Source organism: Pongo abelii, chromosome 20 (genome assembly GCF_028885655.2).
Source record: "Pongo abelii isolate AG06213 chromosome 20, NHGRI_mPonAbe1-v2.0_pri, whole genome shotgun sequence".
In the NCBI taxonomy this organism is placed as follows: Eukaryota; Metazoa; Chordata; class Mammalia; order Primates; family Hominidae; genus Pongo; species Pongo abelii.
In genome coordinates this window covers 58,472,047-58,498,768 of record NC_072005.2, presented here as the reverse complement: position 1 = coordinate 58,498,768, position 26,722 = coordinate 58,472,047, and the positions used below count along the sequence as shown (strand labels likewise).

Below are 26,722 nucleotides of genomic sequence, written 5' to 3'. Positions count from 1 at the left end.
TCCTTAAGCCTTCAGTGCAAGTGAAACTCACTTAGATTAGAGTCCATCTGCCCTGGCTATTTTCCTGAGCCTTGGTGGAATTGTTGTCCAGCCTTGTTCTTCTTGCTCAAGATTGCTTTGGCTATTTGGGTTCTGAGAGCTAAAAATAAAATCTTAAGCTCTCCAACCACCTGTGGCCAAGGGGACCCCAGAGGAACCTTAAAAACAGAGTTCTAGGCTGGGCACAGTGGCTTACGCCTGTAATCCCAGCACTTTGGGAGGCCAAGGCAGGTGGATCACGAGGTCAGGAGTTCAAGACCAGCCTGACCAACACGGTGAAACCCTATCTCTACTAAAAACACAAAAAATTAGCCACTCATGGTGGTATGCGCCTGTAGTCCCAGCTAACTTGGGAGGCTGAAGTAGGAAAATCACTTGAACCCAGGAGGCGGAGGTTGCAGTGAGCCGAGATCGCACCCCTGCATTCCAGCCTGGGCGACAGAGCAAGACTCCGTCTCAAGAAAAAAGAAAAAAAAAAAAAAAACTGAGTTCAGGCCAAGACAGGATGGAGGTTAGATATTTCGTTATACCCTCCTTTTGTGGCTTAAACACAACAACTGACCAACATTAATGTTAAAATAGAGATCACAGCTGGGCACGGTGGCTCACACCTGTAATCCCAGCACTTTGGGGGGCCGAGGCAGACAGATCACAAGGTCAGGAGTTTGAGACCAGCCTGGCCAACATAGTGAAATCCCCATGTCTACTAAAAATACAAACATTAGCCGGGCATGGTGGCGCACGCCTGTAGTCCCAGCTACTCGGGAGGCTGAGGCAGGAGAGTCGCTTGAACCTGGGAGGTGGAGGTTGCAGTGAGCCAAGATCAGGCCAGCGCATTCCAGCTTGGGCAACAGAGCGAGACTCTGTCTCAAAAAAAAAAAAAAAAAAAATAGAGATCACAAGACCGACATAATGGACTCTTTGCGGCAATGAGATACCAAATTATGAACAAGACCTAAAGCCACACCAGGCAACGGTTAGGTCACACACCCCTACGCTTAAATAATAAACTATGTTTTAACTGCCACACGGTTGTTCTTTTTCTCTAGCAGCACAAATAAAGTGCATTGGCCTCAAAACAGGCAATATTAAAACAATTGCAGCATATCCATCACCAGATACTGACCCAAAGCCCCGTGTTCCACAAGCCATAACTACAGCTTTGATTGGACAAGAGACTGATTTTGGTAACATTCTCCTGATAAGAGACCACCAACCATGGACTGGTTCTGGTGGGCTTTACAGAGGCTGCACACAGAGCACCTTCACCTTTTGACTTGTAGGGCCTAATTGCAATGCATTTGAATGTTCAACCTCCATATCAAGGTTAGCATGAGACACAGGTAGCATGCATGTTTGTTCAAAATGCATGCGTTAGGACCCCCTGCATGAATAGTCATAGCTCATCCTGTTACCTATTGAATATGTATACTTGGCTAACTCGTTCAGCATAAATTTCTTTTCCACTGGGAGCTCTACTGGAATTTACACTTCCCAGTCTGTCAGAATGGCCACCTTGCAGGCTGTAACCCTTTATAAGAAATGACTTCTCCCATCTGAATTGTAGGTCTTGTGATTTCTCAGTAGAAAGTTCTTTTCTGTTGCCATATGAATTTTAGGATTGGTTATACATTAGTGTGATAAATACCATTGATATTTTTATAGGAATTGAACTGAATCTGTAGATCACTCATTATACTATAGACCTTTTAGAAACACTGATTCTGCAAATCCATTAACATGGGATGTATTTTCATTTACTTATGTCTTCTCCAATTTCTTCCATCAATGTCTTATAGTTTTAAGGGTGCAAATATTTCACCCACATGTTTAAATTCATTTCCAAGTATTTTTGGTGCTATTGTAATGAGATTGTTTCTTTATTTCCTTTGCAAACAGTGTATTGTTAGTATGTACAAATGCAACTAATTTTTATGTTGACTTTGCACCTTGCAACATTCCTGCACTCATTAATTAGCTGTAAAAGATGACATACATGTAAAAGAAGACATACATGCAGCCAGTGATCATATGAAAAAAAGTTCAATATCACTGATCATTAGAGAAATGCAAATCAAAGCCACAATCATCACACCAGTCAGATGGCTCTCACAAAAAAGTCAAAAAATAACAGATGCTGGCAAGATTGTGGAGAAAAAGGAACACTTATACACTTAGTGAGAGTGTAAATTAGTCCAGCCATTGTGGAAAGCAGTGTAGCGATTCCTCAAAGAGCTAAACACAGAACTACCATTTGACCTAGCAACTGAATATCTACCCAAAAAAATATAAATCATTCTCCCATAAAGACACACTCACCTATATACTCATTGCAGCACTACTCACAATAACAGACATGGAATCAACTTAAATGCCCATCAATGGTACTGGATAAAGAAAATGTGGTACATATACACCATGGAATACTATGCAGCCATAAAAAAGAATGAGATCATGTCCTTTGCAGAGACATGGATGGAGCTGGAGGCCATGATCTTTAGCAAACTAATGCAGGAAGAGAAAATCAAATACCACATGTTCTCACTTGTAAGTGGGAGCTAAATGATGAGAACACATGGACAGATGGAGGGGAATGAACAATAGACACTGGAGCTTACTTGAGGGTGGAGGATGGAAGGAGGGAGAGGACCAAAAAAAAATACCGATCAGGTACTATGCTTAGTACCTAAGTGATGAAATAATCTGTACAACAAACCCCCATTATACAAGTTTACCTATGTAACAAATCTCCATATTTACCCCCGAACCTAAAATAAAAGTTAAAAAAAAAAAGACTATTCATAAGAGGCTGGGTGCTGTGGCTCCAGCCTGTAATCCCAGCACTTTGGGGAGCTGAAGTGGGTGGATCACTTGAGCCCAGGAGTTCAAGACCAGCCTGGGCAACACAAGGAGACTCCCTCTCTACAAGAAAAAAAAAAATTTAAATCAGTGAGGCACAGTGGCATGCACCTGTAGCCCCAGCTACTCAGGAGATTGAGGCAGGAGAATCACTTGAGCCCAGGAGATGGAGGCTGCAGTGGGCTATGATCACACTTTTGTACTTCAGCCTGGGGTGATAAAGTAAAACCCCATCTCTTAAAGAAAAAAAAAGAATATGCATAGGAGACAAAAAATGTATGCATAATTGTGTGAGTTAGGGTTCTCCAGAGAAATAGAAACAGTAGTTGTGTGTGTGTGTGTGTACATATATATATGAAAAATATTATTATGAAGAATTGGCTCACGAGATTATGGAGAAGTCTCACAATCTGCTGTCTGCAAGGTGGAGACCCACAAAAGCCAGTGTTGTAATTCCAGTTTGAGCCCAAAGGCCTGAGAACCAGAAAGTCTGTGGTGCCAGTCCTAGTCCAAAGGAGGAAAAGATCAATGTCCCAGCTCAAGCAGGAAGGCAGGAAGAAAAAGAGGTAAATTCTTCTTTCCTCTACCTTTTGTTCTATCCAAGCCTTCAACTGATTGGATGATGCCCAGGGACACTAGGGAGGGCAATCCTCTCAGCTGAGAACGTCGATTTGAATGCTTATCTCATCTGGAAACATCCTCACAGACGCCCTCAGAAATGATGTTCCATCTGCACATTCCTTGGCTTAGTCAAGCAGACACATAAAATGAACCGTCATAATGAATTAATATAATATGTATTACATAATATCAAGAATGCGAGGTGCATGCTTATCTTAATGAACTTCAGGATATTTATGTATGATAACACATAGTATATACTATGTAAAAATAGTACTAGGCTGGGCACTGTGGCTCATGCCTGTTATCCCAGCACTTTGGGAGGCTGAGGCAGGCGGATCACCTGAGGTCAGGAGTTCAAGACCAGCCTGGTCAACCTGGTGAAACCCCATCTCTACTAAAAATACAACAAAAATTAGCCAGGCATGGTGGTGCGCATGCAATACCAGCTACTCAGGAAGCTGAGGCAGGAGAATCCCTTGAATCCGGGAGGCAGAGATTGCGGTGAGCCGAGATCACGCCACTGCACTCCAGCCTGGGTGACAGAGGGAGACTCTATCTCAAAAAAAACCAAAAAGGAATACACATAGATACAAATTTAATGGGAAAATATTTAAATAATAAATTAAAGGCAAATTGTTCATTAATAATCCATGACTGATACTATTTGGATCTCCAGAAGGAACAATTTTCGGTATTAAAATGTATTCTCCCTCTGAGGGTTGAATACATATTCAATCTGAAAGTGGATCTGAAGTTGCTCTCTGTCTATACACACACACACACACACAACTAATATATAATGTTCTAGGCTCAATATCATACACACAACTAACATATTCTGTTCTAGGCTCAGTATCTCAGAAGCAGAAATCAGTAAAGAGCTTCAAATTCTAAAGACATGGCATTTCCTGAGGAAGAGAGGACACAGCATCTCACCTGGGACTTCACATTGGCCTAAGAAAGAAGGATTTTCTTCTCTTCTCCTCTAAGCCCCTTTCTCATCATCTTGAAATATCTATATTTTGAGAATATGCCTTTTAGGGCATCAACATGCACTTTCTGCTATGGGTTGAATTGTGTTCCCCCACCCAATTCATGTTGAAATCTTAACCCCCAGTACCTCAGCACAGGACCTTTTTAGAAATAGGGACTTTGAAGATATAATCCCATCCACCAGTATCCATAGCTTGACCATCATCCCACTGCCGTTTAGGGCTTATTCATCACCTAATCTTCTCTCTGTCCCATCCTTCTAGAACCACTTTACCGACACCTGCCCCACCCCCATCCACCCAAATCTTCTACATTTTCTTTTCTTTTTTCTTTTGAGACTGAGTCTCGCTCTATCACCCAGGCTGGAGTGCAGTGGCACAATCTCTGCTCACTGCAACCTCCACCTCCCGGGTTCAAGCGATTCTCCTGCCTCAGCCTCCGGAGTAGCTGGGAGTACGGGCGAAGACAAATGGAAGCTCCAGATGTGGTGCTTATCCTGGACTCTGCCCTATCCACTTCTTCCCTTGCCTGCTGCTACCCTGGATCTTTTCCATAACCGTGAGCATGGCAGCTTTCAAGGAGTTCCATGAGTTCTTCCAGTGAATTGTCCAACTTTAGGGTGATTTGGGGAAGCCCTGAAATTGCAGTGGGCGTCTGAAGTGAGTGTGGTCTTGTGTGGACTATGTTTCCTGTAACTTCTCAGTTTACCTCAAATGTCTCCCAGGAGAATGGAGAGTGGATCTGGGTCAAATTGTGGATTTGTGTGTTGGGAAACCAAAGTTTCATTTTTGGCTCTTCCATTTTAAACTTCAAATTAATGGCATAACTGATTAGTGCTTTTTACTAAAAATTCAGGAATGGTAAATGTAGAGAAATTTCCTATCTACTGCTGTTCAATTGAGAAGATAGCCTAGGTTTATCTAATAGTTAAAAGAATGGCTGGGCATGGTGGCTCACGCCTGTAATCCCAGCACTTTGGGAAGCCGAGGTGGGTGGATCACCTGAGGTCAGGAGTTTAAGACCAGTCTGGCCAATATGGTGAAACCCTGTCTGTACTAAAAATATAAAAAAATTAGCTGGGTGTGGGGGCATGCACCTGTAATCCCAGCTACTTGAGAGGCTGAGGCAGGGGAATTGCTTGAACCAGGGAGGTGGAGGTGGCAGTGAGCCGAGATCACACCATTGCACTCCAGCCTGGGCAATGGAGCAAGACTTCAACTCAAAAAAAAAAAAAAAAAAAAAAAAAGAATGGTAGAATTTGCCTGTTAAATCATCTGTTTTATTTGTAAGAGATGTTTTTTTTTTACATCTTTCTCTTTAGAATATTTTTATGTCCAGACTTTTTCTGTCACTGCTGAGGTCACAATGGTAAAGTATATTCCTAGAACTTGTCCATATTATCATTTCTAAGTTAATTTACATTTAATTATATAAATGAGTCCATCGATTTCTAATGCAAATTACTCCATGTTTTTCTCCCACCTTTATCTCATTTCTTATTATTAATCCATTCTAGATCCTTTGTCTGATTCCAGTTACCTGCTGAATACTTACATAATGGATCTGCAAATTAAGGATGAGCTTGATTTTAGGAAGAAGAGTATCTCATAGAATTAGGAAATCCAGTGAGACAAACATGCTTCTCTATAAGTGCCTCACAGACCAGACCTCAATATTTTCTGCTCCTTGCAGTCTTCAGGGATTGTGAAAAAGTAAGAGCCTCTTTTGGATACTTCAGTGGTCTCTTTGGAGACATTTATGAGAAAGTTGTAACTGCCTCTGGTAATTAGCAACTGCAAAAAGTTTTTCAAAGAGTTATCAACTCCCTAAGTAGGCTGTCATTGCTGCTACAGGTTAAATTATAATTGCACTTCTGAGGGAAGATGAGGTCACAGACTCACAAACCTTTATCTCAGGGTCTGGCTGCCTCCTTCCCACACAGTGCTGTTATGACCTTCACACAAACTGGGCTGTCCTGGCAATGGGAAGGAATCAGGTGAGTATTTTTGTGTTTCAGTCTGGGAGGCAGAATCTGCAAGAAAAGAAGTCCAAGCGGTCATGTCTGGAAAGTGATTTCTCTTTTGTAGAAACAGAGTCAGTAGCAAAGCCAGACAGGGAGGAGGAATAATTTCTCTCTTATGGGCTGAGTCAATAAAGAGAGATGAGGGGCCTAAACCCTATACCAATCCCTGATGGATACAAAGTATCATAATAAAATCCGGATGAGCACGGTGGCTCACACCTGTAATCCCAACACTTTGGGAGGCTGAGGCGGGCAGATCACTCGAGTTCAGGAGTTTGAGACCAGCCTGACCAACATGGCGAAACCCCAACTCTACTAAAAATACAAAAATTAGCTGTGCGTGCTGGCAGGTGCCGGTAATCCCAGCGACTTGGGAGGCTGAAACAGGAGAATTGCTTGAACCCGGAGACGGAGGTTGCAGTGAGCTGAGATCACACCTCTGCATTCCAGCCTGGGTGACAAAACTAGACTCCGTCTCAGAAACAAAACAAAACAAAGGTATCTTAATAAAATCTTCCCTTAGGATGAGAGTTGGTAAATAATTCCAGTGATAATTAAATAAGATTTATGGTGCTCAAGGATTGTAGTAAATAAATATATATGTTGTTCACATACCTCATAAGAATCACACAGTACATTTACAGTATTTTTAATAATATGCTTATACTGCCTCCATGGTTATAATGAAGAGTAGGATAGAGCTAGAAAAATTACCTTATCCTGTGCAGAAACCATATATCTGAAATCATTTCTGGAATAAAATTGTTTTTTAAGAAATCTAACTCTGCATAAATGATGTGCTTAATGGAGACAATGATTGTCCTCCACGGAAAACCTCTGTGCTCTTAGGATTATGGTGAGGCTGCTTTCCCTCTTGAAGTTAGGGAAGTAGCATTTAAGGGAAGAGTCACTTTACTATTAAGAGTTGCAAACAGCAGTAGTCAGGATCAACTGTATCTTGTGTTATTTTTCCTGGTCAAAAATATTCTGTATAACTCTTTAATTTTTTTTTTTTTTTTGAAATAGAGTTTTGCTCTTTTTGCCCCAGATGGAGTGTATGATTTTGGCTCACTGCAACCTCTGCCTCCCGGGTTCAAGCTATTCTCCTGACTCAGCCTCCCGAGTAGCTGGGATTACAGGCATATGCCACCATGCCTGGCTAATTTTTGCACTTTTGTTTTTAGTAGAGACAGGGTGCCATCATGTTGGGCAGGCTGGTTTCGAACTCCTGACCTCAGGTGATCCACCGACCTCGACCTCCCAAAGTGCTGGGATTACAGGCATGAGCCACCGTGCCCGGCCTATCCTACTCTCTCATTCTATTAGGCTATTTCAGATTACACACACAAGTGAGATCATGCAGTATTTGTCCTTCACTGACCGCCTTACTTACTTAGCACAACATCCTTAAGATTTATCTATGTCGTCATCTCTTGCAGGATTTCCTTCTTTCTGAAGGCTGAATAATGTTCCACCTTATATTCACACATCTCATTTTTTTCATCCATTCATCATTCAATGGATAGTTAGGTTGTTTCCACATCCAAGCTATTGTGAGCAGTGCTGCAATGAACATGGAAGTTCTGATATCTCTGAAGTCCTGATTTCAGTTATTTTGCTATATACTCAGAAGTGGGAAGGCTGGATCATACGTTAATTGTCACTATTTTATTTTATTATTTTATTTTATTTTAGAGACAGAGTTTCCCTAAGTAACTGCAGGTTTGCAGGCATGAACCACATCTGGCTTCATTTTAATTTTTTTGAGGAACATCTGTATCATTTTCCACATAGGCAGCACCATTTTGCATTTTCAGCCACAGTGTATAAGAGTTACAGTTTCTCTGCCTCTTTGCCACACTTGCTGTTTTGGGTTTTTGCGAATAGTAATTATAAGAGGTGTGAAGTGATACTTCACTGTGGTTTCGACTTGTATTTTCTGCAGAACCAGTGACATGGAGCATGTTTTTATACACCTGTTGGGCATTTGAATGTCTTCTTTGGAGTTTTAAAATTTTAAAATTTTAAAATTGATCTATTACTTTTTTGTTTTAGGAGTTATTTTTTGCTATTGAGTTGTAAAAGTTCATTTTACTATGATTTCAACATCCATAATGCTCAAGATTTTGTGTTCTCTGGATTCAATTTTGCAGATATTTCTTCTGTTTTAATGTATTTTACAAATTACATTACCCTGCTAATAGTTTCACATAACTGTACATTAACATGTTGATATCTGACTGATCAAAAATTACCAATAACTGAGTTTCTATCTATATTGTTTTATTACCTGTTAGTATTTCATGTTTAACAGTCTAGAAACAGAGTAATATACTTCAATAATTTCATTGATAAATGCCATAGTATTTTTTCCTCCTATTGGATGAGTTAATGAGTTCTTCTGCTACCAAAGTAATATTGAGCCATTCTTGCATTCAGTAAATCCAACTTGTACCAGGGGAAGTTTCCTTTAGGATTATATGCTAATTAGTGCACCAACAGTGTATCGGGATATCAAAGGTTACTGACATTGGATATTGACTTATGCAGTAAATCTTTACACAGGAATGGAAACTTGTTTTGAACAAAATTATAAAATAAAATACCAGAGATGGAAAATAAAATGGCACGGTAAACAAACAAACCTAACTAGATTCAGATTTTTTGAAAACACAGCTGAATGGTCTGTTAGCATAACACAGGCCTTAGCAATTACCTTCGCAGCCACCCTAGTCAGGTGCAAGTCTCCTCTTAGCCCCTAAGCAGCTGGTGAATTTCCACAAATCACTGCACCTGTCTGTATCTTAAGTTCCTTTTGTCTCTACAAGGAAAAGTATGCCAGCGAATCCATCATACAGTTATAAAAATCAAAGAAGGTATCATACATACCACATTACAGCAGTGATTCCTATATTGTAAGTGCTCTTTAAATGTTACACATTCAACCCTAGAAAGCTTCTTCGCAAAACAAAACTTTAAATGTTTCTCAGTAGAATATGGGTTTTTCCATTGATATTATCATGTTCTCTGCAGGATCTTCTGGCTCTAAAGATGAATATCAGTCACTGGGAACTGGCAGAATGGCCTCCAGGGAGTTGGCAATAGGAATGATCTACTTATCGTAGAATTTTGTTGGAACCCTGAAGCGTTTCTGTCTTCTTTACCATTATGTCTTCTTTTACTTAACAGGGTGCAGGTTGAAGACCACAGATTTGAATTGGAAGCACCTGATTATAGCCACTTCCTACACATTCTGTTTAAGGGTATCCCCAAGACACACCTCTGTATGCAGCACCAAGTCAATGGCAGATTTTATATTGAATAATTTCCTTCGTGATTTTGGATTCTAATTTGTTATCCTCACAGAGTTGGTAGGGTGTGACCGTTGGCACCACCTGTGCCTGCAGTGTTTCAAGCCATCATGATGAGCCCCAGGAACTCCAGATGTGTAGAATTTAAAATAAACTATCCTAAGTATATGGGGCTTTCTATTTTCCCCTACTGGACCTTGAGTATGCTGATAAATACAGCTTTACCCTATGCGTGTGATTGCCAAACATAGCAGCAGAAACATTACAAACAAAACAAGACAGGATAGTTTTCTTCTGTATTCAGGACAAAAATCAAAGAATCAGCATATATAGCATTGGTATTATTCTCTTATGTTTCTTGCTGTGGCTGTTAATCTGTGCCTGCGTCTTCATAAATTTTATCTGGTACAGACACAAGTGGAAGTTCGCACACATTCTTAGCACAAATATCCCCACCCTAAACTTTTTCTAACTCTTTTTGATGATATGTATTATTATTTTTTATTTTTTTAATAGTTTTTGTTTTTTTAATTAAATTTTAAGTTCCAGGATAAATGTGCTGGACGTGCAGGTTTGTTACATAGGCAAATGTGTGCCATGGTTGTTTGTTGCACCTATCAACCCATCACCTAGGTATTAAGCCCTGCATGCATTAGCTATTTATCCTGATGCTCTACCTCCCCTCCACCTCCTCGACAGGTCCCAGTGTGTGTTGTTCCTCTCCCTGTGTCCATGTGTTCTCATTGTTCAGCTCCCATTTATAACTGAGAACATGTGGTGTTTGGTTTTCTGTTCCTGTGTTAGTTTCTGAGGATAATGGCTTCCAGTGATATGTATTTTGATTAAGTCAAAGACTTATCATAGGTTATAAGTCACAGTTCACTGGAATTTCACAAAAGAACATAACTCTTTATGCAACACATGGATGAGGAAACAGAATACTGCCAGATCACCAGAAGCTCCTCTGTGCTAAGTCACTATCCTCAAGGCTATCGTTCTGTTGGAACTATTTGTAGAAGTGTTGCTGTCAAGATACTGGTTTACATTTATTCCAGTATGTAAGAGTTTAAATCACATTTGTCTGTTTGCTACTTGATATAAATGAAATCAGCATAAATTATTTCATATTTGGCTCCTATATTCCATAAGAATTTTTTGTGAATGTATCTTTATGATTATGGTTTTTGTTTTTGTTTCTTTGTTTGTTTGTTTTGATACGGAGTCTCGCTCTGTTGCCCAGGCTGGAGTGCAGTGGCACAATCTCGTCTCACCACAACCTCCACCTCCCAGGTTCAAGCAATTCTCATGCATCAGCCTCCCCAGTAGCTGGGACTACAGGCATGCGCCACCATGCCTGGCTAATTTTTGTATTTTTAGTAGAGACGGGGTTTCACTATGTTGGCCAAGCTGGTCTTGAACTCCTGACCTCATGATCCGCCTGCTTCAGCCTCCCAAAGTGCTGGGATTACAGGCGTGAGCCACCGTGCCCGGCTGAATATATCTTTATGATTATGTATTGTTGATGGTATTCATCAGTATTGCTTCATCAGATTCCAATGCATGAATATCAAACAATTGATGAAGCCATTTCATTGTTAATGGGCATGTGATTGGTATTGAGTTTGTGGATCTTATAAGTAATGAATAGTGCTACTATACAGCGTGTGACTCATCTTTTGGTGGTATATGTAAGAATTTATGTTTTGTAAATTCATAGAAATGAAATTGTTGCAACTTAAATTGACATCTGGTAAGTTTATTTAGAGGTTATTGGAACAGTTTTATAAAATGTTTGTATCCATTTCAACATCCACCAGCAGTGCCTGAATTCTTAGTTTATCCACATCCTTGTCAAAGTTAGTATTTCCTGTCATTTCCATCTGAGCTTTCTGTTTGGTGTATGACGGTACCAGGTATTGGTTTCCTCTGAATTTTCCTGATTACTAACAGCATTGAATATTTTGCATATTCCTTAGCCACTGAATAACTTTTTTTTTTTTTTTTGAGATGGAATCTCACTCTGTCACCCAGGCTGGAGTGCAGTGGCATGATCTCGGCTCACTGCAAGCTCCGCCTCCTGTGTTCACGCCATTCTCCTGCCTCAGCCTCCCGAGTAGCTGGGACTACAGGCACCCGCCATCACGTCCAGCTAATTTTTTGTATTTTTAGTAGAGACGGGGTTTCACCGTATTAGCCAGGATGGTCTCGATCTTCTGACTTTGTGATCCACCCGCCTTGGCCTCCCAAAGTGCTGGGATTACAGGCGTAAACCACCACACCCGGCAAAAAACTTTATTGCTCACACAAAGCCTGTTGGTGGTCTCTTCACATGGACACCCATGACACCGAGCTAGTTTTTTTGTTTTGTTTTGTTTTTGGAGACAGGGTCTCACTCTGCCACCCAGACTGGATTACAATGGTGTGATCATAGCTCAACCTCCTGGGCTCAAGTGATACTTCTGTCTCAGCCTCCTGAGTAGCTGGGAACACAGGCACACACCACCATGCCTGGCTAGTTTTTGGATTTTTTGTGGAGACGAGGTCTCACCATTTTGCCCAGGCTGTTCTCAAACCCCTGGGTCAAGTGACCCTCCTGCCTTGGCCTCTCAAAGTGTTGGGATTACTGGTGTGAGCCACCGCGCCCGGCTGAATAACTTCTTTTTCATAGTCTCAGATGGAACAATCAGCCCACTTTGTAATCTCGTGTGGTTTGTTAAAGTTCTTCATGACGGATACACATCTTTCTCCGTCTGTCACCACCTCTGTTCTCTCCCCCACCTTCTCTCTCTCGTGTGCGTACATATGTATGTGGATTTGATGCGAACAATTACCAGTCTTAATGTAATTTGTCATTTCATTCATATTGTTAATGTTTGTGTTTTGTTAGAGATATTTTCTTATTCTTAGACCACTGAAATATCAATTTTTCTTCCTAAAACCTTTATTATCTTTAATATTTAGATGAGTAATCCATTCAGAATTTACACTCTATGATGTGGGTAATGATTACAGTTTTTCTTTTTTCCAATATGACTAGGATAAACTTCAGGTTATAATGAAAATGTCTGATTATGTCTTCTTTCCATCTGAACTCACCTGTCATTTCTTCCTCCAGGTTAATGCTACCTCATTCCTAGTGCTGACTTCTCCGTGAATTTTACTGGGAATTCCATGCATCTCTTCCTGCCTCCTGCAGTCTTTGGCAATCCCAGAAGAGCACACTTTCAAAGTACATTTTGGATTTCAAAACTCAACTATGAACCTTTTTATCAGAGGAATAATTGCTATAATTTTTTAAAACATATTGAATGACAGAATAGTTTACACGAATTTTGCAATAGGAATGATCTTCTTATCACAGACTACAGTTGGAATCTTGGGCAATTTCTCTCTTCTTTACCATTATCTCTTGTTTGACCACTTTGAATGCAGGTTGCGGTCCACAGATTTGATTCTCAAGCACCTGACTACAGCCAACTCCTTGGTCATTTTCTCTTATGGAGTACCACAAACAATAGTAGGCTTTGGGTTGAAACATTTCCTCAATGATTTTGGATGCAAACTTATTTTGTTTGTTCAGAGAATGAGCAGGGGAGTGTCCACTGGCACCACCTGCCTCTTGAGTGTCTTCCAGACCATCATGATCAGCCCTATGAACTCCTGTTGGAAAGATTTTAAAGTAAAAGATCCAAAGTATATTGGCTTCTCAATTTCCCTTTGCTGGATCCTACACATGCTGGTCAATTTTATTTTTCCACTATATCTGTTGTTCTCGTCTAGCAAATACGGATCCAAAAATATCACAAAGGAAAGGGATTTGGGATACTGTTTTGTTGTAGATTATGAGAAAATCCCTGTCTCCATGTATACAGCATTGATAGTGCTCCCTGAAGTTTTATTTTCTGTGCTTATAATCTGGGTGAGTAGCTCTACGATTTTCATCCTGTACAGGCACAAGCAGCAGGTCCAATACATGCACAGAACTCATGCTTCTCCTGGATCTTCCCCCAAGTCCAGAGCCACCCAAAGCATCTTCGTCCTGGCGAGCACCTTTGTGTCTTTCTACACCCTCTCCTCCATCTTTCACATTTCTATTGCCCTCTCAGCTGGTGGTTGGCGAACCACCAGCTATCATAATCTCACCAGCTATCATAATCTCAGCTGGTGGTTGGCGAACCACCAGCTATCATAATCTCACCAGCTATCATAATCTCAGCTGGTGGTTGGCAAACATCTCTAAACTAATTTCTCTACGTTTTCCAACTGTCAGCCCCTTTCTGCTCATAAGCCGTGATTCCAATGTGTCCAGGCTCTTCTTTGTCTGGATAAGGAATAAAAAATGTCCTTATCTGATCAGAAATATGTAAACTTCATGTTTCTGAAAAATGTTGAGTAGTTTACTTGCTCATCACCCTCGAAAAGTCAATATAGAAATTTAAGGAGAAGCCACATTGATTTCTAGAATAAACCCTCATGGTTATTGGAGTTTCTTCCGCTGGCTGAATGTGGTACCTTCATGAGCACAGTGGAGTGGATTTAGGCAGGTTAGCCTAATTCTGGTGTGTATTATCCTGTTTACAATGGTCTTAATCCAATGTTACTTGAGGGAATTGAATGTGTTTCATTTTACCTTCTGCATCTGATGAATCAGGGTGGTTTACTATATGGTGTACTCATGAAAATATTTGCCAAAAGTAAATATGGTGAAGAAATGGGTGGTGGATAAAATTGTTAGACAACTCTGTGGGCTGCCTGTACATGTGAGGTCTTATAGGCGGAGACATGTGCAATTTACCGTGGACTTTCTTTTCATGAATGTGTATGCAAATAAGGAACCTTGAATGATAGGGGCAATGTCAGCTTCTTGGGGTTAGAGCAGTGGTCCCCAATCTTTTCAGCACCAGGAACTGGTTTAATGGAAGACAATCTTTCCAATGATGGTTGCCAGCAGGGGATGGTTTCGGAATGAAACTGTTCCACCTCAGATCATCAGTCATTAGATTCTCATAAGGAATATGCAAGCTAGATCCCTCACATGTGCAGTTCACAACAGGGTTCGTGCTTCTGTGAGAATCTAATGCCGCTGCTGATCTGACAGGAGGCAGAGCTCAAGCAGGAATGCTCACTCACCTACGGCTGACCTCCTGCTGTGCGGCTGGTTTCCTAACAGGCCAGGGACCGGCACAGGCCCATGGCATGGGAGCTGGGGGCCCCCGGGGTACAGGACAGATTTGTTTGCTGTGTATAGTAATAAGAGACTCCAGCCAAGAAATACCCCAGGAGACAAGAATTTTGGAGATCCATGGAAAAAGGTAAGCCTAAGAAGTCTCCTGATCCCCAACCTATATCACAAAATGTGCTGAGAGAGGGTGAGTTAGAAAATATTAAAAAGCTGGCTGGGTGCAGTGGCTCACGCCTGTAATCCCAGTACTTTGGGAGGCCAAGGCGGGTGGATCACGAGGTCAGGAGATCAAGACCATCCTGGCTAACACGGTGAAACCCCGTCTCTACAAAAAATACAAAAAATTAGCTGGGCATGGTGGTGGTGAGCGCCTGTACTCCCAGCTACTTGGGAGGCTGAGGCAGGAGAATGGTGTGAACCCAGGAGGCGGAGGTTGCAGTGAGCTGAGATCATGCCACAGCACTCCAGCCTGGGCAACAGAGCGGGATTCCGTCTCAAAAAAGAAAATATTAAAAATCTAAATGGTGTATGTGCCATCTAAGGGGTGCAATAACATGCTCCCTTCCATCAGGAACTCTGATGATCAATATGGTGGAGAAGTCATTCTTTTAAAACCACCTTGCTCATGAGTTGAGGCTACTAATAAAATGGAGGTAAATTACCAGAGCCAAGTTTAAGTGTTTCCCACTATTATGACTGTGCCCAGAGATGGTGGCTTTTGAGGTGTCACTGCATCATCCCCAGACTGTGCTTGTTAGACCTGCGGCAGCTTCCCAGGTGCTGAGTGCCCTCTACATGGACACTCACAGGAGGAGCAGCTGGGTGTATTTGGATCATTGTGCCTCAAAGCTGCAGGTTGCAGAGATCTGATAAGAATTTAGCCCATACTGAAGAGAGAGATGATCTGAGAAGATTGAAATCAGTAGAGCTTCACTAAGGACATGTGGAACCAGGACCTCCTATTTCAGAGGAAAAGACTCCCCAAGCCCTGAACACAGGTGTAGGAGAAAAGCATGTGGACAAGACAATCTATTCCTGCCACAGAAAGAACAAACTCTTTCAAAAGTTCAATTCTGGCCAGGCGTGGTGGCTCATGCCAGTAATCCCAGCACTTTGGCAGGCTGAGGTGGGCAGATCACTTGAGGTGAGGCATTCAAGACCAGCCTGGCCAACATGGTGAAACCCCGTTTCTACTAAAAATACAAAAATTAGCTGGGCGTGGTGGCAGGCGCCTGTTATCCCAGCTACTTGAGAGGCTGAGGCAGAAGAATTGCTTGAATCTGGGAGGTGGAGGTTGGAGTGAGCCGAGATCTCACCATTGCACTCCAGCCCGGGCAACAGAGCGAGACTCTGTCTCAAAAAAAAAAAAAAAAAAAGTTAAACTCCAAGACACATATGCATCAGTTTCTTCAACCCAGGAACAAAATAATAACTGAAAATTGCCCTGCAAAAAAGGCAAATCAGTTTTATCCTCAGACAATATCTAAATCCATGTAGTATTAGAGCTTTCTAGATGAACTCTAGAGTCACTGAAACTCAAGATAATAAGACATTCATTGACTAGGGTTTCCAAAAACACTGCTAAGATAGAGGAGAGTCAATAGAGGAAGAAACCCATTCCCAGGCAGAGCCCATGGACAGACATTCCTGTGACTACAGCATTTTCTCCTACCTTGAACAGAGGCAGTTATGAGTCCTACATCCAAATAGCCACCTCTGAGACCCTTCTCTTCCCTATAGGTTCTCCCCCTCTTCCTGTAATGTCAACCCAAGACTTCACCGGAGACTGAAATTGCAAAGACTGGTTTAGAAATAGAAATTTAAAAAATAGAAGTGGGCTGGGCATGGTGGCTCATGCCTGTAATCCCAGCACTTTGGGAGGCCGAGGCGGGCAGATCACCTGAGGTCAGGAGTTCAAGACCAGCCTGGCCAACATGGTGTAACCCCGTCTCTCCTAAAAGTACAAAAATTAGCTGGGCATGGTGGTAGGCACCTGTAATCATGAGGCTGAGGCAGGAGAATCGCTTGAACCTGGGAGGCGGAGGTTGCAGTGAGCCGAGATCACACCATTGCACTCCAGCCTGGGGGACAAGAGACTTCATCTCAAAAAAAAAAAAAAAAAGACTAGAAGTGAAGTTGTTTTGAAAAAAAATTCCCAGGATTTCTCTTTTTTGTGTGTGACAAACTCTGTTTTAAATCCGTTTCTTTAGATTCTGTATTTGTCTGTTTGGCACCTGTCCATCACAGGGCCAATTATATTTATTATATTTCCTTATTTTCTGTGTTCTTGGTGCTGTGACTGTGTCTTCCCTGACTGGGCAGAGACTGCCCATCTTGGGGCTAGCAAATTCTTAGAGGTAGAAGTGGGTTTCCTGGAGCCCGCCTTTCCTATGAAACTTTAGCCACCCAGAGCCCATGCCCCAACCCTCTCCTTGTCAAACTCTCACACACCAAGCTCTCCTAAGTCAACACAAAGCCAGGTACCAGAAAACTAGGAACAACCCCTTTCCCCAAGGCCCTCAGGAATGCCTCAATCTGGCCAGTCCTAAACTGTGTACCCTGCTCTGCCCTGCCTTTCCTTTAAAAATCCCATTGGCCTCTCTGTGTCATCACTCAATCACTTTTCTAAATTGAGACCCATACACTGAATAATATCAGAGCTAGAAGATAGAAGTCTGCTTCTCATGTGGTGAAAATTAAGAACAAAGGGATTTTACAGAAGGTTGAGAAAAATGCCCTCTTTGGTTAAATTCTGCAATTTTAGATTCTGTGAGCATCAGAAATCAGGAAGCAAGATCCAAAACATCTATGACTATAATATGAAGCCTCACATATGTGCAGTGATTTATATTTACCACCTCCTTTCACGTGCAGAATGCCCTGTGAGACTCACAATATCCCTGCGAGGAATGTTGGCAACTGCTATATCACTGGAGGATTCAGACTTAGAAAAGTTAACGATTTGTCCAAAGACAGCAACAGGAAGTTCTGCCTCTGAAACCAATCAATACTCTTCACACTACATCTCAGCAGCTTCCCTCTAATGGAGAAGATCCCTTGGTGACTTTGTTATCCTTTAATTCCTGAAAATGGGCAAACAATATAATGGGAGATGTATGCCCAGATTCTGCTTTCTTTATGCCTCCCTGTGAAGCCTCTCCTTTCTGAGAGGGTCAAGCTGTAAGAACTGACATCTTCAGAGACTGGGAACCTGGAACTCATGAGGAGAGATTATAAGAAACTCATAGAGGTGTCAGCATTGAAAAGGGAGATTCTGCTGGGTGCAGTGGCTCACACCTGTAATCCCAGGACTTCAGGAGGCTGAGGCAGGTGGATCACTTGAGGTCAGGGGTTCAAGACCAGCCTCACCAACATGGCAAAGCCCTGTCTCTATTAAAAATACAAATAGCCAGGCGTGGTGGCGGGTGCCTGTAATTCCAGCTACTGGGGAGGCTGAGGCAGGACAATCGCTTGAACTCAGGAGGCAGAGGTTGCAGTGAGCCGAGATCGTGCCTCTGTACTCCAGCCTGGGTGATACAGCGAGAGTCTGTCAAAAAAAAAAAAAAAAAAAAAGGAAAAAGAAAAAAGAAAGAAAGAAAAGGCAGATTCTTGCCTTGTGTATTAATCTGCTCAGGCTGCCATAACAAAATGCCATTGACTGGGTAGTACAAACAACAGAAATTAATTTTCTTAGTGTTGTGGAGACTGGAAGTTCAAGATTGAGGTGAAGGCAGGCTTGCTGTTTTCTCCTTGGCGTGCAGATGGTCGCCATTATGAAGTGTCCTCAAAGTCTTTATGTGCACGACACTCTGGTGTCTCTCTCTGTGTCCATATTTTCCCTTTCTATAAGAACATCAGTCAGATTGATTGGATCCCACTCTAACGCCCTCATTTTAATTTAATCGCCCTTAAAAGGTTGTGTCTCAAAACACATTCTAAGGTACTGGAGATTCAGGGCAGTTCAACATTTAGATTTGGGTAGCAGCAAAAATTTTTCACATAACACCTTTCAGTGATCCACCTTTTGGCCCCTTTTGGCTGAGCAAAGTGGCTTATGCCTGTAATCTGAGCACTTCTGGAGGCTGAGATGGAAAAATCCCTTGAGCCGAGTTCAAGGCTGCAGTGAGCCATGACCGCCACTGGGTGGCAGAGCAAGATCCCATTTACTGAAGCAAAAAATGAAATAATCAAGGAACTTAGGATACCCATCACATTAAATGCTTATCATTTCTTTGCGTTGAGAACATTTTAGATCGTCTCTTAGCTATTTTGAAATGTACAATAAATTACTGTTAACAATAATCTCTACTGTGCTAACAGTAGAGCTTATTCATTCTAACCATATCTTTGTACTAATTAATCAAAATTTCACCACCACTACCCCAACTTTTTGCTGTACAGAAGTTTTTGATATAATCCCAATTGTCTATTTTTGCTTTCATTGACTGTGCTTTTGGGGTCATATGCAAAAATCATTGCTTGGACAAATATGATGTAGCTTTTCTCCTATGAATTATTCTAGTAGTTTTATAGTTTCAGACCCTATGTTTAAGTTGTTAACGCATTTTGAGGCAATATTTGAATAAAAATCGGATTAAAAAACCCCAATTTTATTGTTTTTCTATGTAGATATCCAAATGCATCCTTCCACATCATGTGTTCTTGGCACTACTGTTGAAGTCAATTGAGCATGAATGCATAGGCTTATTGCTGAGCTCTCTATTCCATCCCATTGGTCCATGTGTCTGTTTTTATGCCAGTGTCATGTGTTTTGATTAGTATAGCTTCGTAGCAGATGTTGAAATCAGGTAGTGTTATACATCCAGCTTTGTTTCCTTTACCCAAGATTATTTTGGAAAATTTGGGGGGTTTTGGGTTTCATATGAATTTCAAGATTGTTTTTTCTATTACTGTGAAAAATGCCATTAGAATTTTGATAGGGATTGCACTGAATCTGCAGATTGCTTTGGTTAGTATGGACATTTTAACACTATTAATTCTTCCAATTCCCAACCACAACATATCTTTTCATCTTTTTGTATATTCCTCATTGTTTTATCAACATTTTATAATTTTCTGTTTACAGGTTATCCACCTCTTTAGACAAAATCACTTCTATGTATTTTATTGTTTTGCTGGTTATTGAAAATAAGATGGTTTTGATTTCTTTTACAGAGAGTTCACTGTTAGTATATAAAAATGCAACTAATTTTGCTCACCAATTTCATATCTTCAAACTTTTTAAAGTTCATTTATTATCACTTATTATTTCTAACAGTATTTTTGTTTAGTCTTGAGTTTTCTGTGTATAAGGTCATTACTAAACAAGAATAATTTCACTTCTTTCCTTTTTATTTGAATGCTTTATATTACTTTTTCTTGCCTAATTGCTCTGGCAAGGACATTCACCACTATGTTAAATAAAAGTGGTGAGAGTGTGCATCCTTGACTTGTTCCCAATCATAGAGGCAAGGCTTTCAACTGTTCATCTTTGGGCATAGTATTAGCTGTGGGTTGGTCATATGTGGCCTTTGTTGTGCTGAGGTACATTCCTTCTATACCTAATCTGATGAGAGTTTTTATCATGAAAGAATGTTGAATTTTGCCCAATGCATTCAGTGAATCTGTTCAGATGCTCATATGGATTATGTCTTCATTCTTTGTATGTGGTGCATCACATTCACAGATTTGCATAGGTTGACCCATCCTTCATCCAGGGATAACCTACCACTTCATTATGGTAAATAATCCTTTAATGTGTTGCTTTTTTTTTTGTTTTGAGATGGAGTCTCACTCTGCCACCCAGGCTGGAGTGTGCAATGGCGCTATCTGGGCTCACTGCAACCTTCACCTCCTGGGTTCAAGTGATTCTACTTCAGCCTCCTGAGTAACTGGGATTACAGGCACCTGCCACCATGCCCAGGTAATTTTTGTATTTTTAGTAGAGATAGGGTTTCACCATGTTGGCCAGGCTGGTCTCGAACTCCTGACCTCAGGCGATCCACCTGCTTCAGCCTCCCAAAATGCTGGGATTACAGGCATGAAGTCACCGCGCAGGTCAATTTTTTTTTTTTTTTTTGCTACTATTCTGTTGAGGATTTTTCTATCTAAGTTCACGGGGAATGTTGACCTGTAGCTTTTTCTTGTAGTACCCCTGTGTGTAGCTTTGGCATCGGGGTAATGCTGGCCTCAAAAAAGAGAATGGAAATGTTTTCTACTCTTAAATATTTTGAAGGAATTTGAGGATTGGCATTACTCTTTTCTTAATGTTCGGTAGAATGCTGCAAATAACACATCACATCCTGGGCTTTACTTTGATGCGAGTGTTTTATTACTGATTGAGTCTCGTTTCTCATTCTTGGTCAGTTCAGATTTTTAATTTTTGTTTTTTTAAATTTTATTTATTTAGAGACAAGAGTCTCCCTCTGTTGCCCAGGCTGAAGCGCAGTGGTGCGATCTAGGCTCACTGCAACCTCCACTCCCCGGTTGAAGTGATTCTTGTGCCTCAGCCTTCCAAGTAGCTGGGATTACAAGCATGCACCACCACACCCAGCTAATTTTTTATTTTTAGTAAAGACACAGTTTCACCATGTTGGCCAGGTTGGTCTCAAACTCCTCACCTCAGGTGACCTGCCTGCCTCAGCCTCCCAAAGTTGTGGGATTACAGCGGTGAGCCACTGCACCTGGCCTAATTTGTTTTCCTTGATTCTGCATTAATGAAAGATATTTTCTATTTCCACATGATTCAGTCTTAGCAGGTTTTATCTTTCTAGGAATTTCTCTACTTCTTTTAGGTTGTCTAACTTGTTGGCATGTAATTGTGGACAATGTTGTCTTACGAACTTTTGTATTTCCGTGGTATTAAGTGTAATGTCTCATCTTCCATGTCTGATATTGAGTCTTCTTTTTTCTTGGTTTGTTTGGCTAAAGCTTTGTGATTTATCTTTTCAGAAAAGCAATCTTAGTTTCAAGGATCTTCTCAATTGTGTTTTTCTGCTCTCATTTTTTTCTGATTACATTGGATCTTTATTACTTCCTTCTTTTTACTGACTTCATTTAGTTTGCTTGTCTTTTTCTAGTTCCTTAGGGTGTAATGTTAGGTTGTTTACTTGAGACCTTTTTTGTTGTTGTTGTAGGCATTTATTGCTCTAATCTTCCCCCTTAGAACTGCTCTTGCTGCTTTCCATAAGATTTAGTATGTTGTGTTTCTATTTCTGTTTGTCTCAAGATACTTTAAAATCTCTCTTGTGATTTCCTTTTTGACCCATTGTTTGTTTGGGAGCATGTGGTTTAATTTTCCCATATCCCTCCATCTTGAAATTCCTCGTTATTGATTTCTAATTTTGTCCCATTGTAGTAGGAACTAATACTTGATATAATTTCAATTACATTTGATAAAATTTACTTTGTCTTATCTATATCATCTGTCCTAGAGAATGTTCCATATGCTTGAGAAGAATGATACTCTGCTACTGTTTCATGGAATGTTCTGTGTATGTCTGTTAGGGTACATTTGGTCTAAAGTGCAGTTTGCATCCAACAATTCTTATTGATTTTCTGTCGGAATGATCTGTCCACTGTGGAAAGTAAGATATTTAAGCTCCCTACTAGTATTGTATTGCAGTCTGTCTCTCCCTTCAGATTTATTAATATCTGCTTCATATATTAAAGTTCTCTGATGGTGCACATATCTACATTTACAATTCTTACATCCTCTTGATGAATTCACCTCTTTATCATTGTATAATGACAATTTTTGTACTATTATATTTTTCCTTAACTCTGTTTTGGTTTCTATTTGCATAGAATATATTTTTCTAGTTCTTCACTTCCTGTGTTCTTAATGGTGAAGTTAGTCTCCTCTCACAGTATATACTTGGGTCTTTTAAAAAATTATTATGACATTCTGTGTCTTTAATAATTTAATCCATTTACATTCAAGGTATTTATTTGTTTGTTTACTTATTTTTGAGATGGAGTTTTGCTCTTGTTGCCCAGGCTGGAGTGCAATGGTGCAATCTCGGCTCACTACAACCTCTGCCTCCCTGGTTCAAGCGATTCTCCTGCCTCAGCCTCCCAAATAGCTGGGATTACAAGTGCCTGCCACCATGCCTGGCTAATTTTTTGTATTTTTAGTAGAGACAGGGTCTCACCATGTTGGCCAGGCTCATCTTGAACTCCTGACCTCAGGTGATCCACCCGCCTCAGCCTCCCCAAGTGCTCAGATTACAGGCTTGAGCCACGATGGCCTAGCAACAACCACAGCTCAAGCACCACAGGCAGATTCTGCACCCTGAGTCAAGGGCATGGTGATTCTAGAGCTCTACTTGTGCCCCTATGCATTAGCCAAAGGCATCAAGTGACTCAACCTCATTCGCATCCAGATGTCTGGGTCAAAGCAGTGGAAGGAAGGGGTCAGTGAAGAGGCTGTTAGCGAAAACGGCCAAAGAAGTACAGTCATCACAAAAGGAGACAAAATTTGTGTGTGGGCTCTGGAGAACAGTGCTGTGGAAGGAACCATTAGAAACGGCCAGTGTAACTGCTGGGATTTAGGCCTAGAGAGGGGGAGAAACAGGCCAGGGTCATGAGTCCTGGCTCCACACAGTCTCTCCACCCTGACCCAGCTCTAGCATCAAACTTCAGCTGCTACAGAGAAAGCCAGGTGTATGGAGCAAACAAAGCCTGCAGCCTGGGAGATTAGGAACCGCTCCTAACAACGGACTTAATAACATCACATTAATCACCTGATTGGATTCTTCCAACTTGAAGCTCACAGAAGGTGAGTTACCTCAGTCCCTTCTCCTGAGAGCACTCCCTCAGACACTTGAACGAGTCTCCACTCGGGCTCTGCTTCTAGAACACATGACCCAAGACACTAGGCAACTCCTGGTTAACTGAGGACACTCTGCCAGGGTTCAATAACTCAAGCTATCCTTCACCCTCGTCTCTCATACTCACTCCTGTGGTCGCTGAGTATCACCTCATTACCCAGCACATCCTGGGTATCCATCCCACCTCCACCTCCTGTAATGATCCCATTCCATCACTTGCCCAATCTTGCAACCTCAACATATCCCTGAGCCTTGTCTACATACACATGTCCAATTCTAGACCCCACCTCTGAGCCATAGCACATCCTCAGCCCTAGACCCACGTAGCATTCTCAAGAGAGAAAAACTGGGTTAGTATTTAAGGCAGGACTTCTCGAACTTCAGTGTGCAGATGAACCTGGGCATCTTGTTAAAATGAAGGCTCTGACTGAGCAGGTCAGGGCAGGGGCGAGAGGCTCTGCATTTCTGACAAGCTCCTGAGAATGCAAAGGCTGCTGGTCCGCTGCACTCTTGTTGCAATGGACCAGCAGCGTTAACCACAGGGAAAGTCAAAGTTTAATGTCAGACTTTGATGTCTGGTTACACGTGTGTTCACATTTCTAGAGCAGTGGTTCTCAACTGGGAGAGAGTTTATCGCCCAGGGTATAAATGGAAATTTCTAAAGATGCTTTTTGGTCTCCTTCAGCCTCATCCCCTAGGGCACAATAAAGTCTAACAAAGGGTAGGGATGTGCTAATATGAAGGCTGAGCTGGTGAAATCACCTTGTCACTCAAAGCCACATCTCCCTTCTACCACCTGGGTCAAAATGTGCTCAAGCATCATTTCCTCTGTGAAACCCTTCCATGCAGACACCACCAGCCATACGTCCCTTGCTCCTTTCTCCAGGGTGCTCTGGGCCCCTCCCTGCATCAGTTAGAATTCCGGTCACCTTCAAGTGATGAAACTCCAAACGAACAGGCAATTGACCAGTTTAATTCTCCCAGGTGACAATACTGGCATGGCTCTTCATAGCCTCAGGGAGGCAGGCTCCTTCTATCTTGTCCTGCCTTACTTACCTTCGCTCCTAAGATCATTCTCTGGCCCAAGGTGGCAGCTCCTACTCCGGCCATCTGGTCCACATTCCAGAGTGCACGAAGGAGGAGGAAAGGTGGGGGATCACGCCTTCCCCCTTAAGAACACTTCCTAGAAGCTGCATATACCACTTCTGTTCAACATCTTTTTGGCTAGAATTTGGTCACAATACCACACCTAATTTCAAGAAACACTAGGAAAATACCTTGAATCCATGTAGTCATGTGCCCAGCTAAAAATCAGAGCTTCTACATTAGGAAGGGGAGAATAGATACTGAGAGACAACTGATCTATCTTGCCATAGTTCTCTCCCTAGTACCGTCCTGATTACTCTGAGACCTCCTGGGGACAGGGTCCAAGCCCAAGTCTTCTTCAAGAACACAGGAAATGGCCCACAGGGGGTTCTCTGGCAATGTACAGCTAACTCTGCTTCTCATGTTGTGTACTTCTCATGTTGAAACTGTTACACACTTTCCAGGTACTAATTCACTTGGTCCTCGCCACCCACCCTGCAATCTAGGTATTACTGTAACTCTCATTTTACACAATACAAAACTGAGCTCATAAAGACTTAACAAGCTACTCCTAGTCACATGTCTATTAACTGAAGGAGCCACAATTTGGACCCAAGCAGTCTGGTTCCAAGGTACCTGCTTTTAACCCCCCAAATACTCGGCCAACATCTATGAATCTGAACTGCACTACAGGACACCAGCCAGAGCACCTCATGGACCCTCTACCCCAAAGGCCAGCAGCACTCCTGGCGGGATCCCCAGAGAATTTTCGGGACATAGGGGTATAATGGGGTCCTGTAACAAGATCTTCTCCAGAGAAAAGGGCAGATGTTGTGGCTCTGCGGTGGTGCCCCCTCCTCCATGCTGACGACTAAGGCCAGAGGACCGACTACTTCTAGACCTTTATTTCTCTGTGAAAAGGGGGAAAATAAAAGGAATAAAATAAAAATGGCACAGTTGACACACACACAAAAAAAACCAATGAGAGGGAGGATGGGAGGTGGAGAAGAAAATGGGGGAGGGGTTCCCATTACAGCAGCAGGATCCAGTGACCCGGGATGCTCACATCTCTCCCCGACGTGGGCGGAGTAGCCCCTTCCTCCCAGGGTCGCTGTCCTGTCCAACCCCATGCTCCCCCAGCCCGTTGGGAGGTGGACAGTGAGACATCTTCCCAGGCTGGGGAGAGGAGGAACCGTGCTGGGGGAAGGGGCCTGGGGTCAGACCATGCACAGGGAGTGACAGCCAAAGGCCCCCCAGTGTCTCCCCAAAGAGGGACTTGGGGGGGTTGGAGGGTGGACACCAGAGGCCAGTGTTTGCTCCTCTTCCAGCATCAGGCGAGAGATAGAACTAGGAAAACAGGAACAAGAAAGAATCAGAATCACAGCCCTCTCTCTGCCCACAATGCCATGGTACCTCCCCCTCCCAGAAGCTGCTGCCCGCAGGCCTAGAGCCTGTCCTCAAAGTCCACCCTCCTGCTAGGGCTCTGTGCTTTCTAGGTCTTACCAGTCAAAGCCTCCTGGGCAAAGTATTTGACATCCACATCCTGGTCCTGGGTGAGCTTCTCTAGGATGGGCTTGACTTCACTCTGCAGGGTGCTGGAAAGCGAAAGGAGACAGGGAGAGAGAGGGTGAGCCAGGATGGACTGGGGCAACAGGTAGGCACATCTCTTGAGCAAGAAGGTGTACACAGACACGGACACACCAAACCCAAGGTGGGAGGAGTCTCAAGAATCCAGGACGCACACAGGAATTAGAAATCTCTGATCACTGCACAG

General features: G+C 42.2%; 1 protein-coding gene and 2 pseudogenes across 1 annotated transcript in view; 2 read left to right on the top strand and 1 right to left on the bottom strand.

Moving 5' to 3' along the window:
• PONPYGV1R-PS1915 (vomeronasal 1 receptor ponPygV1R-ps1915 pseudogene) lies at nt 9,619-10,294 on the top strand (annotated as a pseudogene).
• On the top strand, nt 13,151-14,216 carry PONPYGV1R-PS1913 (vomeronasal 1 receptor ponPygV1R-ps1913 pseudogene; annotated as a pseudogene).
• Nucleotides 25,839-26,722, bottom strand: part of PPP2R1A (protein phosphatase 2 scaffold subunit Aalpha) — a 36,287-nt gene continuing 35,403 nt past the window's right edge. Inside the window, 2 exon segments of the mRNA NM_001132813.1 lie at nt 25,839-26,295; nt 26,452-26,543. Coding sequence (NP_001126285.1) covers nt 26,279-26,295; nt 26,452-26,543 — 109 coding nt within the window. The 3' untranslated portion in view covers nt 25,839-26,278.